This window comes from Hyla sarda, chromosome 2 (genome assembly GCF_029499605.1).
Source record: "Hyla sarda isolate aHylSar1 chromosome 2, aHylSar1.hap1, whole genome shotgun sequence".
Lineage (NCBI taxonomy): Eukaryota > Metazoa > Chordata > Amphibia > Anura > Hylidae > Hyla > Hyla sarda.
The window spans coordinates 114,845,806-114,859,832 of NC_079190.1; the positions used below are offsets into that span (position 1 = coordinate 114,845,806).

General features: G+C 39.2%; 1 protein-coding gene across 1 annotated transcript; it reads left to right on the plus strand.

Annotated features, from left to right (window-relative positions):
* Positions 1-3,357: 3,357 nt before the first annotated feature.
* LOC130357700 (keratin, type II cytoskeletal cochleal-like) lies at positions 3,358-7,244 on the plus strand. The gene is made up of 9 exons (XM_056560425.1): positions 3,358-3,813; positions 4,363-4,571; positions 4,670-4,730; positions 4,820-4,915; positions 5,443-5,607; positions 5,717-5,842; positions 6,426-6,646; positions 6,861-6,895; positions 7,000-7,244. Exons 1-9 carry the CDS (start codon positions 3,358-3,360, stop codon positions 7,242-7,244), a joined length of 1,614 nt encoding a protein of 537 aa, XP_056416400.1.
* The last annotated feature ends 6,783 nt before the right edge of the window (positions 7,245-14,027 follow it).

Genomic DNA, 14,027 nt, shown 5'->3' on the forward strand with positions numbered 1-14,027 from the left:
ATATCAGGGGACAGTACAGAGATCTCTCCCATGATCTATTTATACTAAGAACTGTATCTATAACAAGGGGGCATCCTCTATGTTTAGAGGAAAGAATGTTTCTACACCAGCACAGACAGGGGTTCTTTACTGTAAGAGCAGTGAGACTATGGAATTCTCTGCCTGAGTAGTTGGTCATGGTGAACTCTGTAAAACACTTCAAAAAGGGTCTGGATCCATTTTTGGAGAATAATAACATTGATGGTTATGTATACTAGATTTATTGGGACAGAACGTTGATCCAGGGATTTATTCTGACTGCCATATTTGGAGTCGGAAAGGAAATTTTATGTTTTTTTTTTTTTTTTTTGTCTTTCTCTGGATCAACTCAGTAGGGACTCATTAGGATTATAGGTTGAACTTGATGGACTCTGGTCTTTTTTTCAACCTTATGAACTATATTACTATGGAAGAAAACAATTTAAAGTTATGATTGTTAGAAGACCGCAGAAGAAAAACATTTATTAGTCATTAGAGATAACATTATTTGTATCACTAAGGGGGAAATTTACTGTGCAGAGGAAAAGTTGACCAGTTGCCCATAGCAACCAATTAGATTGCATCTTTAATTTTTAAACAGGCCTCTGAAAAGTTGCTATGGACGCCTAAGAGGTTAAAATGCACTTAGAGTAATCCTAAGGCACCAGAGTTTATTTAAAACATTATATTCAAGAACTAGAATAGAAAAGTGCCTTTTTCTTAGCTTTTCTTATTTTAATATAACTGTTCGAATTTATGTAAGTACCATCTTATTTATGCATCTGTTCGTATATATAGACTATGACTAGTAATATCGAGACTGGTCCAGATGGTAATGAACTCCTTCTGGCCTTGCCAGTCCTTTTATGTGTGATTTATAAGAGCCAATTTTTTTTCAGTAGAATAATTATATTCATTATTTGTGAGTAAAGTATAGCAAGCTTTTTATCATGATGATATAACTATTACTGTATGTCAGTAAAATGTCTATGCCCAACCCAACAAACTACTACTTGATTACATAGGTTATGTTTTACACACACTATGTGGCAATTTTCCAATTCAGTAAATGTATGAGTAATGGATGGAAGATTCCAAACTGTATCGGAGTAACATGTACCAGGTGGTCTTCCTATTTATACCTTATATTCATTATGCTCACAAAATATAAGGTGCTACAGTTGTCATAAATTAAAGCTTAAAGGGGTAGTCCAAAGATTCAAATTTATCCCCTATCTACAAAATCGGGGTAAATTAGCTGATCGTTGGTGGTCCTTCCATTGGGATTTCCACCAATCATGTGGACAGAGGTCAAATGTCCCCCAAGTGAAGTGGCATTGTGCATGTTCAGCCACAGCTCCATTCACTTTTGAACATAAGTGAGTTCAGCATTGTTCGGAAGTCCCATAACAATTGAATGGAATGGTGGCTGAACATGTGTGCTGATGGTCTGGGGGACACAACCCCTGTTTTGCGATTGGTTGGGGGTCCCGACTGGTAATCCCATTCATATATCTAAATGGAGTTGTTTCTGTAACAAGTGCATGTATTTTGTACAAATAAGCAAGGGGCTCTTTCACACTTGCATATGGCAATACCGCTCAAATACAATACATTTTTGTTTCTGTCTTGCAAACCAATTTTTCATTCTCATTTTTGTTGTTGTTCAGGATTCTTTCTTCTTTTTTTTTTTTTTTTTTTGCTGTTTTTAGGTTGCAGACATACAGATGATCAAATTAATTAACAGGATTTTGCAGGCCACCTGAAATGGTTTTCACGTCACGGGTGTGCTGGTGTGGAGGAGGAGGTGTGATGGTGTGGGGGTGCTTTGCTGGGGACACTGTTGGGGATTTATTCAAAATTGAAGGCATACTGAACCAGCATGGCTACCACAGCATCTTGCAGCGGCATGCTTTTCCATCCGGTTTGCGTTTAATTGGACCATCATTTATTTTTTAACAGGACAATGACCCCAAAGACACCTCCAGGCTGTGTAAGGGCTATTTGACCAAGAAGGAGAGTGATGAGGTGCTGCACCAGATGCCCTGGCCTCCACAGTCACCGGACCTGAACCCAATCGAGATGGTTTGGGATGAGCTGGACCGCAGAGTGAAGGCAAAAAGGGCCAACAAGTGCTAAGCATCTCTGGAAACTCCTTCAAGACTGTTGGAAGACCATTTCAGGTGACTACCTCTTGAAGCTCATCAAGAGAATGCCAAGAGTGTGCAATGCAGCAATCAAAGCAAAAGGAGGCTAGAACCTAGAATATTACATATTTTCACACTTTTTTTTTTATGTATATAATTCCACATGTGTTAATTCATAGTTTTGATGCCTTCAGTGTGAATCTACAATTTTCATAGTCATGAAAATAAAGAAAACTCTGAATGAGAAGGTGTGTCCAAACTTTTGGTCTGTATATTTATATATATATATATATATATATATATATATATATATATATATATATGTATGTATTATAAATCTTAACAAGAAACAGATTTCCAATATTTCTAGTCTTCATTTCTTAGTAGCGGGTACACTGATGACCATGACTAGTCCATTGTTTAGATCAGTGGAGTCTCCAACTGCCAGATGTAAACAAAAAATATGTAATATAATTGTAAATTCTGTAATGCTGTGAATCTCAAACCTTGTAACTTTTCTATCTCCAGGGTACATTCATATGTACTATGTTGGGTCTGGATTTGATGCTGTGAATATGACGCAGATTTAAGGCTGTGCTAATCAAATCTGCAGCATCAAATCTGAACACAATATATGTGAATATAACCTTAAGTTTCTTTCTTTAGGCACCTGAGCCAACGTAAAAGTACATGAGGGCTGAAGTGAATGATTACACTCCGGAATCAAGCACAGCACTGACCATTAAATCTATTCTAAAATAAAATTCTAAAAATAGACTTTTGGAAGATATTTAACATGAGTTATGTGAGACAAACAGGAAACATGAGAATAACATAGTAGCTCAACACATAGCAATATTTATGACACTGTTAAAAGACACCATCTTATTATTATGGTTTAATCGTTCTTGTAACCTGCAAAGAAATAAAATCTTGTTTATTGGTAGGAGAAAAACCAGCTGTTATTTTTTTGTAATTCAGAAGGTGTGTAATTTCCTTTTCTGCAAATGGCAGAACCATGGAATGCCATGCCAGCACTTTATACCAATAAAAATGCAATTATAGGTTTTTTTTTTTGCATTCTAGAATGCTGCCAAACCCACTTACCATATATAAAAGGAGATGCTGTCTTCACTTCAGAACTGCTCACCCAAGCTTTCACTGCAGTTAGCCTCCTCTTTCTTTTCTTGCTATGGCTCACCGCAGTAGTTCTAGCTTCAAAAATTTTAGTTCTTCCTCTATGCCAAGGAATGTGTGTAGGCCTACTGTGGGCTCTTCAAGAAGCCACAGTGGCTCAAGGATGCAGGCCCAGTACAGCAGCAGAAGTGCCTATAATGTTGGAGGAACAAGAAAAATTTCTGTTGCAGGTTGTAATACAGGAATGAGTGCATATGGGGGAGCTGGTATGGGTGGTGGATATGGTAGTGGTATGGGTTCTGGCTTGGGCAGATCTGTTTTTGGAGGTGCTGGTTTTGGTGGATCTTCCTTTGGACCAAGTGGATATGGAACCATTACAAACGTAACTGTCAACCAAAGTCTTCTGACCCCCTTGAATTTGGAGATTGATCCAAATATCCAGAAAGTACGGAAAGAGGAGAAGGAACAGATCAAGTCACTGAACAACAAATTTGCTTCTTTTATTGACAAGGTATGACTTATAACAAATGGAAACAACCATGACAGGATTGAGAAGTATTATTATTATTATCATTGTTACTATTTATTTAGGAACAGCTAAATTGTAGAACTGTTAATATGTGGAATTAGAAATTGCTAACCTAGACCTATACCTACTCAGTTTGAGCTAGCAGTAAAGCAAACTTATTTTGTAGATTATCAAATATGCTATCAAGTCAAATATGCATTCTAGCAACTAAGAATAGTGCTTCTCTAGAATGTCCTATGATGTTTGGGTCTACATGATTCTCAATGATATGCTCATGAGTTCTTTAACTGTGTACATCTTGTTGCTGGGCATCCTTTTTTCACTTACATTTTTCACTAATGTTTTTCTATACTTAATTATTGTTCTTTTTTCTTACAAAGTTTCTTATAAATATATTAGTTTGCAAAGAAATCTAGTACTAATATGAATGACCCGTATTCTTACAATCCAGTTATCTTTTGTAAAGTACCAATGTTATGAATTTTCCTACAATATATTGCATAACATCTTTATACAAATTTGATTTTATAGGTGCGATTTTTAGAACAGCAGAATAAGATGTTGGAGACAAAATGGGCTTTCCTACAAGAGCACAAAAATGTGAAAAGCAATATTGAACCACTTTTTGAGAACTACATAACCAACCTCAGACGCCAGTTGGATTCTTTCGTATGTGAGAAGTCACGACTTGAAGGAGAAAAGAGGACTATGGAAGAGTTAGTTGAAGATTTCAAGAGAAAGTATGATTATATTTTTAAAAAAATTACGCAGTAGATATTAGCATATTGTATTAATCAAGTAACTTATTCCCAATAAATTATTGTCACTTTTTCCATAGGTACGAAGATGAACTCAACAAGCGTACAACAGCAGAAAATCAATTTGTAGTACTGAAACGGGTAATGGATATGCATTATTTCTGCAAGCAACAAACGGCTAATTCTTAGCTTGGGTTTAAAAAAAAAGCTTATCTTATGTTTGTTCACAGGATGTTGATGCAGCATTTATGAGCAAAACTGACTTACAATCAAAGGTTGATTCCTTGACTGATGAGATCAACTTCACAAGGGCCATTTATGAGATGGTAAGTTGTGATCTGAGCTGAAACCAAACTACATATTGACTGTTTTTGTATACAGAGCTCTAGTCACTTGTGTAAACCACTCATATCATGTCATTATGTTTGTGGATTTAAAAAAGGTTATTTGGAACATGACTTGGCTTGACACATTGTTTTTTTGTAGCCTTATAAGGGATTCAACATTATACTACAATAATTTTCAACATCAACCATGAAACCACTCTAAAAGACCACTGACTTGTGGCTATGGCTATTTCTAGACCAGATGTTGTAAATATACTTTAATATACATTCTTTAAGACAATGTTTCACAACAAAAGTGCATTTTTACATAGGTTTTTCACAGTGAGACCACTCCATATACCACATCTTTGAGAAAACTAGTTGTTTATCTAGATTAAATTTCCTTTCAACCACCCCTTGAAGGCCATGTTTCAATGCTACTTTAGGAAGTCATCTTGAAGAGCTTCGACTGAATATTACTGCAGTACTACTTTTACATTTGGCTTTGTTTTCTTTAAAAATTTTAGGAAATTTGCCAACTGGAATCTCAAATATCTGACACTTCAGTTATTGTGTCGATGGATAACAGCAGAGACCTTGATATGGATTGTATCATCAATGAAGTCAAGGCCCAATATGAAGAGATTGCCAAGAACAGCAGAGCTGAGGCTGAATCCTGGTATCAATCAAAAGTAAGTGCAAGCTAAAAATCTACCATCTCAATCTATGAGACTGTACAAAGTATATAGCTGGCATAATTAGAGCCTATGACATCTTGCTATATCTTTTTATTTTCTTTAGTATGAAGAGCTAAAGAATGCAGCAGGAAAGCATGGAGATGATCTGAGAAACACCAAAAACGAAATTGCCGATCTCAACAGACTTATTAACAGACTCAAAGGAGAGATCGAAAATGCAAAGGCTCAGGTAAATTAATATGATATAGCTTGTTCATCTAACACAGTGGTTCCCAACCTGGGGTACATGTACCCCCAGGGGTACTTAGCAGCTTTCCTGGGTGTACTCGGAAAAAAATCTGTAATGGTGGCTGCAGCCACTGGTTATTGCTTCAACAGCAGAGAAGAAGTGAGTAGTGGTTGCTGGTACTAGCTGAGATTCCTACCCCCAGGAGCAGGGCGGGAGGACAGCAGTGGAGAAGCATAAAGAAAAGCATATTTGAAACAACAGAAACTATATTAATTACATGAAGAGGGTACAAAATTTAGAAATGGGCTGCCAAGGGGTACTCGGGCCAAAAAAGGTTGATCTTACACAACAAATAAAATACATTTAGTTAAGATTATTTCTACAATTGTTATATTTCAAAAATTTAGCAATTTATATTCAGATGATCTATATGCTTTTTAGAGCTCTGTGGCTTGAGCAATAAATATGGTCATGGCAAAGCACAAATACTCTTATAGAAAATACTGCATTTAAATGCAATGATGCCAAAAGACACAGAAATATGTTTATGATTTAACAGCAACATTTACATTTATGTCTTCAGAAAGCCAAACTTGAGGCTGCCATAGCTGAGGCTGAGGAGCGTGGAGAGATGGCTGTCAAGGATGCCAAAGAAAAACTCTCCGAACTTGAGGATGCTCTACAGAAGGCCAAGCAGGATATGGCCCGTCAACTAAGAGAGTACCAAGAACTGATGAATGTTAAACTGGCTCTGGATCTTGAGATCGCCACCTACAGGAAACTGTTGGAAGGAGAAGAGTGCTGGTAACTATATAACTAATATAAGTTTAAGAAGATCTAAAAAATCAATATCTCAACATTTCTTAACCTGCCCTTCTTCCTTTTAGAAAATGAAAACATTTAATTTAAATTCTACATATTATTTCAAGATAGCTGGCAGAAAATTGTAGGAAGCAAGTTTTTGATGATAATCATTGTTTGTGTATGGCAAATACACTAAACCAATTTTATTTTGTAGGATTTCTGGAGAATGTGCTGGCCCTGTTAAAATATGTGAGTATTATCATGATTTGCCATTTTTATGGCTACAATAGGCATTATCGCTGTCATCATCAATGCTTGATATGTTAAACGTCTCCATTTTCTTTTTTATACAGCTGTTGTTTCATCTACCATTGGAAGTTCAGCCAGTGCAGGTGGCATGCACCATGAAGGAGGAATGAGCTCTAGTGGTGGAGCCAGCATCAGTGGAGGAATGAGTGGCGGCCGCTACAGTGGCGGAAATACTGCTAGTTCTGTCAGTGGAAATACCAGCAGAGGATACAGCTCTGGGTCAGGATATAACAGCAACTCAACTATGACCACAACTAGAACAACCTCATCAACTACCAGAAAAATGTAACCCTATGTTGTCTTCTGATGATTGAATGAAAAGTATTTCTGACCGGCTTACACTGGCTTTTTCGCATATCTTGCTACCTTTTGCCTGCCTGCCTGTTTTAGCATAATCAGTACATGGCATGACTAAATAATGCATATTGCAAGCATAACAGTCAATGGTTGATGACAATCTACATTTATATGTTCATTTTGCCACGTGTTGATTCTGTACACATAAAAAATGCATTGGTTAGGGACACTATGTAAAAATGTAAAGTATATTAAAAAATATCTAATATCTTGTCCCTGCTATACATTTTTATGTGACATTGTTTTTTGCTTTAACAATTACTTTCTACTTTCTGTACAATTTTCCTTACCTATCTCAGTTAAATAAACTTCACTTAATGAATATATTCCTTGAATTGTCATAATTTGCGTTCAAAGAGAGATTACAGTATTTCCTGAAAGGGGTTCACGTGTGTGGTTTGAGGTAAGTGCATTTAGTGCACTGACAGTTTTTGAAATTGTATGGCTACCTATATTGTGAATTGCCTCTTATGTGTGTGCATTACTGTTAGCTTTATTTAGAACAGTGTAATGCTTATTTTCTCCTGTTGGTGTGCTGCAGGAAAACTGGACACTTCCAAATATTACATTTGATCCATTTGGGTAATTTTATTATCAGAGAATTCTTCTAACAAAGTGGATAACTCATAGTATATTGCAGTTTTTAGACATGTGAGTTGTTACCAATTATCAAGTATGTTTTCCAAAAAATTGGAAAAAGCTGATATTTCAAGGCATATTTAATGGTTTATACATAAAACATGAACATTCACACCTCTCTCTCAAGTCAGACTTGTTATTTAAGATAATTTTTAACATCAATGCTAAGACCTAGTTTTTTTTTTTTTAATACTGGCCCATGTAAAGTAAATGTTTTTTAACCCCTTAAGGACCGGGGGTTTTTCCGTTTTTGCATTTTCGTTTTTTGCTCCTTGCCTTTAAAAAATCATAACTCTTTCAATTTTGCACCTAAAAATCCATATGATGGCTTATTTTTTGCACCACCAATTTTACTTTGTAATGACGTCAGTCATTGTGCCCAAAAATCTACGGTGAAACGGGAAAAAAAATCATTGTGAGACAAAATTGAAAAAAAAAACGCCATTTTGTAACTTTTGGGGGCTTCCGTTTCTACGTAGTACATTTTTCGGTAAAAATGACACCTTACCTTTATTCTGTAGGTCCATATGATTAAAATGATACCCTACTTATACAGGTTTGAATTTGTCGCACTTCTGGAAAAAATCATAACTTTATGCAGAAAAATGTATACGTTTAAAATTGTCATCTTCTGACCCCTATAACTTTTTTATTTTTCCGTGTATGGGACGGTATGAGGGCTCATTTTTTGCGCCGTGATCTGAAGTTTTTAACGGTATCATTTTTGCATTGATAGGACTTATTGATCGCTTTTTATTCATTTTTTCATGATATAAAAAGTGACCAAAAATGCACTATTTTGGACTTTGGAATTTTTTTGCGCGCACGCCATTGACCGTGCGGTTTAATTAATGATATATTTTTATAATTCGGACATTTCCGCACGCGGCGATACCATTTATGTTTATTTTTATTTTTATTTACACTGTGTTTTTTCTTTTATGGGAAAAGGGGGGTGATTCAAACTTTTAATAGGGAAGGGGTTAAATGATGTTTATTCACTTTTTTTTTGCACTTTTTTTTTGCAATGTTATAGGTCCCATAGGGACCTATCACACTGCACACACTGATCTTTTACATTGATCACTGGTTTCTCATAAGAAACCAGTGATCGATGATTCTGCCGCATGACTGCTCATGCCTGGATCTCAGGCACTGAGCAGTCATTCGGCGATCGGACAGCGAGGAGGCAGGTAGGGGCCCTTCCGCTGTCCTGTCAGCTGTTCGGGATGCCGCGATTTCACCACGGCTATCCCGAACAGCCCACTGAGCTAGCCGGCATGCTTTCGGTTTCACTTTAGACGCGGCGTTCAACTTTGAACGCCGCGTCTAAAGGGTTAATAGCGCGCGGCACTGCGATCAATGCCGCGCGCTATTAGCCACGGGTCCCGGCCGTTGTTAGAGGCCGGGCCCGAACCGCTATGACGCGGGGCCACGCCGTGGCCCCGCGTTATAGATCGGGAGTGGACACATGACGTTCCAGTACGTCATGTGTCCTTAAGGGGTTAAATCCTTAACGACAATGGATGTAAATGTACATCATGATGCGTTGGGACTTAATGCACCATGACATACATTTATGTCATGCGCATGACATGAGCACCGGACTGGTGCTCGCATCATGCATGGCAGGTCATCATGCATGTCAGCAGCCAGGGACCCACCGGTAATGGCGGACATCAGTGATCTCACTGATGTCTGCCATTAACCCCTCAGATGCTGTGATCAATACAGATCACAGCATCTGTAGCAATGCGAGCATTTAAATGGATGATCGGATCCAATCATTCAACATGGCAGCCGCAGGTTGCCCTACCTGCCTCCGGCCGTCTCCAGGGGTCTTCTGCTCTGGTCTGAGATTGAACAAACGTGAGCAGAAGATCGTTGATAATACTGATCAGTGCTATGCATATGTATAGCACTGTTCAGTATATGCAATCCAATGATTACTATAAATAGTCCCCTAAGGGGACTATAAAAGTGTAATCAAAATATAATGTTCTTTATTCCGTATCGTGAACAGCATAAATGTAAAAAAAAGTCCAAAATTGCTACTTTTTTGTCACATTTTATTCCAAATTTTTGTATATATTTTTTTTTTATAAAAAGTGATTCAAAAGTTAAATATAAGCAAAAGTGGTACCGATAAAAACTACAGATAATGGTACAAAAAATTAGCCCTCATACCGCCCTGTATATGAAATAATTATTGGGGCGGTGATGTCACGATACTCCTACCCCTGTATCGCCCGTCATCAGACACAGAGCGAAGTTCACTCTGTGGAGCAGATGACATGGGGTGCTGCAGGAAATATCACGGGGTTCCCAGCGGCAGGACCCCCTCAATCCGACATCTTATCCCCTATGCTTTGGAAAGGGGATAAGATGTCTAGGGGTAGAGTATCCCTTTAAGGCCAAAATGGGCTTGGTCCTTAGGGGGTTAACCAATTCTCTTGTATTTCACATCTTTAATCTTTTTTCAAATTGGGAAAAATCTGTATAATGGTAATGACAGATTAACAAAGCGGAATAATTTTTTTTTTCAATTTACAGTCTATACTGTTATATTACAGCTGCTGTTTGTGCATTATAGATTGACACTAACATCTCATTTCATTATGACAGCACTTTATCAGTTTACCCATGCATAGTGTTTGTACTCCACCCCTAGACACCTGTCTTCTAATGTTACAAGATGCCCTGAGGACGTCCCCTTGGTGCAAGTCTTGTGCAGGTGGACAGAAACGTACGTTGGGAATGAAATAGTTAATATTGCCGTAGTGTTATATCTTCATACTGCAGGGTATACTGACAATAATTGATGTTGGCATGAGATATCACTGTATGATAGAATCCAGTTATATAGGTTCTACATGACCGTATGTAAAACATATATATTGCATGATAGCATTTAGCTATATAAGTTCTGCATAATCCTATGCTAAACGTGGTAAATTGGACAAGTTATAATGTACACCATTTATTTTGGTGTATTTTAATGCATATCAATAAATGTTAGTTTTAGGCACTTCCCTTATTACTGCTTACACATATGTATGGATGCAGCTGAGCTAGGATAAATTTAATTATACTGCAGAATATTGATGAAGATATTTTTATATCCTGTTTATATCCTTTATATATACATATATGCAAAATAGGATGCAGCACACCACGGATGCAATCAAAGTTGATGGTTTATTCCATAACGTGCAAAAGACAACGTTTCGCCAGCCTCACACTGGCTTTCTCACTTGAGAAAGCCAGTGTGAGGCTGGCGAAACGTTGTCTTTTGCACGTTATGGAATAAACCATCAACTTTGATTGCATCCGTGGTGTGCTGCATCCTATTTTGTATTTCTGGATTAAGGAACCGGTGGACCCAGGCTCCAAGTATGCGAGCACCCCGCATCTATTATTAGCCAATACTACTTGATGTGCTGCTTCTATTTGGATTTTATATATATATATATATATATATATATATATATATATATATATATATATATATATATATATACTTTTTATATCCAGGTGAGTAATTTGAGTCCCATGAGCCCCAAGGAAAGTCTTGGATGTTGGTCTTTGCCCATTACAGCATTGCTACCATGATATATAGAAAGACATTTTCCCCCAAAATATTTAATATCATTAATAAGTGGGTGACATCTTCTTGGAGTCCTTCTCCTTCCCTTTTCCTCTGTTTTTCGCCACAATGATGACTTCTTTCAGCCATGACTCATTTCTCCATAATGCCAGACACAGATTGTAGTTTCCTTGTTTTTCAGCATCCATTTCCCACCCCTAGTATTATCTCAAAAGATATCTCCCCCTGGGTGTCCTACACAGTAATAGTGCTTCCATTATCATGCTGCACACCCCTCCCCCTACATTATTAGTGCTATTTTTGTGCCCCCCCCCCCCATTTCCCTTTATGCCCCTACTCAGTAATGAGGCCTCATTTGTGCCCCAACACAGTATTATGCCCCTTTTTTTGCCCCATTCAGTAATATGTCCTCCTTTGTTCCCCCTGGGTTTCCACTTTGTACCATCACTTAGTAGCATGGGCCCTCCATGTGCTTCTACTGTCAGGATCCGGACTGGTATGTGGAGAGGACACTGGTGGTGAATCCTCTGAGTCAGTGAGGTGATGGCGTGGGCCGTACCAGGGGAACGGAATCTAAGGGGTTACTGGTTTTCACCAGAGCCCGCCGCAAAGCGGGATGGACTTGCAGCGGCAGGTAACCCCCAGGTCGTTCCACCCGATAGCGACTCAACCTCACTGACAGCTGAGACAGGCACGGTACACAAGGACTAGACAGAGGCAAGGTCAGACGTAGCAGAAGGTCAGGGCAGGCAGCGAGGTTCGTAGTCAGGGGCAACAGCAGAAGGTCTGGGTACACAGGCTTGGGAACACACAATAACGCTTTCTCAGGGCACAAGGCAACAAGATCCGGCAGGGAACGGAAGGGGAAGCAGACTTTTATGCACATGGAACAGATGGAAGCTGATTAGAGTGATTGGGCCAGGCACCAATTAGCGGTGCACTGGCCCTTTAAATCTGAGTGCCTCGGCGCGCGCGCCCTAGAGAGCGCGGCCGCGAGCACCGGGACCCAGCAGGTGACCGGGACAGGTGAGTGGGACAGGATGCGATCCGCGGACCGGAGCGCTGCAGGGTAGAAGACGCCGCAAGCGCTCCCGAGGAGGAGGGGGACCTGGAGCGCTCGGCGTAACATCTACTAAGTAATATGTAATGTGTAACCCACCTTTTCCCCACTCCTACAACAAATGTTGGGTCCTCTTTCTGTAGAGAGGTGTTTTGCTCTGTCATTGCATTGCACTTACGCCAGGAAGTGGCATAAATTAGCCTGTGGCCTACTAGTGCTAGTGATGGAGGAAAAAACTAATGTTTTTTTGCTCTGACACAGCTTTCAGGTGAACCTGTGTCCTAATAACACAAATCCAGTTGAAAATTGCAGTGGATATTGGGCAACTGATGAGATGGGAAGAGCTCCTAGTCCACATTGCATGTCCTGCATCCGTTGAAGGTACACCACTGGTTATATCATTTTCTCCAAAGGTAGAGCTTGGCCTATGTAATGTAAATGAGAAATACAATATATAATATTGCTTTAATCAATAAGGAGCAAACTTCCAAATTTCTGGAGCTCTAAATCAATCAACTCTTAGATCCAATCATGTAGAAAATGAATCCAAAAGTGGCCATAACATGGCTTCTTGCGATTTCTCGTACTTGCTCAGTTTCTACACTTTACAGTTCACAATTTGCCCAGCTTTCCTTCAGGAGTGTTTCAGAATGTTTGGCCTTAGTTCACATTGACTGTTTATGAAATGATATATTTTCTTTAAAGTTTTGTTTTTTGACAAAATTTATCCCGGGTGGGCAATGTCAGAACAAATGAAAAAATATACTCACCTCTCTGCTCATTCTATGTGACCTTTTCTGGGTCTGCACTTTTAGGCTTGGCTTTTTAAGGGAAGCGGAGCAGAACCGAAGGCACACATAAATCAGGGGAACATCTGTCACTTTGTTCTAGCAATCGATCACATCTTCTGGCATGTGTCTATGACATGTTGGAAGTCATGTGAATGTTTAGCTAGACTTTAATAAAATAAAACAATTACCGTATTTTTTACCGTATGAGACGCACTTTTTCTTCCCTAAAACTGTTGGGGAAAAGTTGGTGAGTCTTATACGGCAAATATACATTAAAACCTGTCCTTTCGCGGCGGTCCCTGCGGCCATCAACGGGCGGGACTCGCGGCTAATAGAGGACATCACCGATCACGGTGATGCCCTGTATTAACCCTTCAGACGCGGTGATCAAATCTGACCGCCGCGTCTGAAGCGAAAGTGACACTAACCCGGCTGCTCAGTCGGGCTGTTCGGGACCGCTGCGGTGAAAGTGTGGCGTCCCGAACAGTGTACAGGACACCGGGAGGGACCTTACCTGCCTCCTTGCCGGGATCCCCTGCATCACGTTGTCGCGCACGCTGTCCCGTCATCCAATAGGAGCGGCATACGTAGCGACGTGATGGTGGCGACGGAGAGCGA

Excerpts from the sequence above, each read along its gene's own strand:
- LOC130357700 (XM_056560425.1), top strand. The coding sequence starts at position 3,358 with ATGGCTCACCGCAGTAGTTCTAGCTTCAAAAATTTTAGTTCTTCCTCT. Across the intron at positions 6,647-6,860 it reads TTGGAAGGAGAAGAGTGCTG|GATTTCTGGAGAATGTGCTG; the intron begins GTAACTATATAA and ends TTTATTTTGTAG. Across the intron at positions 6,896-6,999 it reads TGCTGGCCCTGTTAAAATAT|CTGTTGTTTCATCTACCATT; the intron begins GTGAGTATTATC and ends TTTTTTATACAG.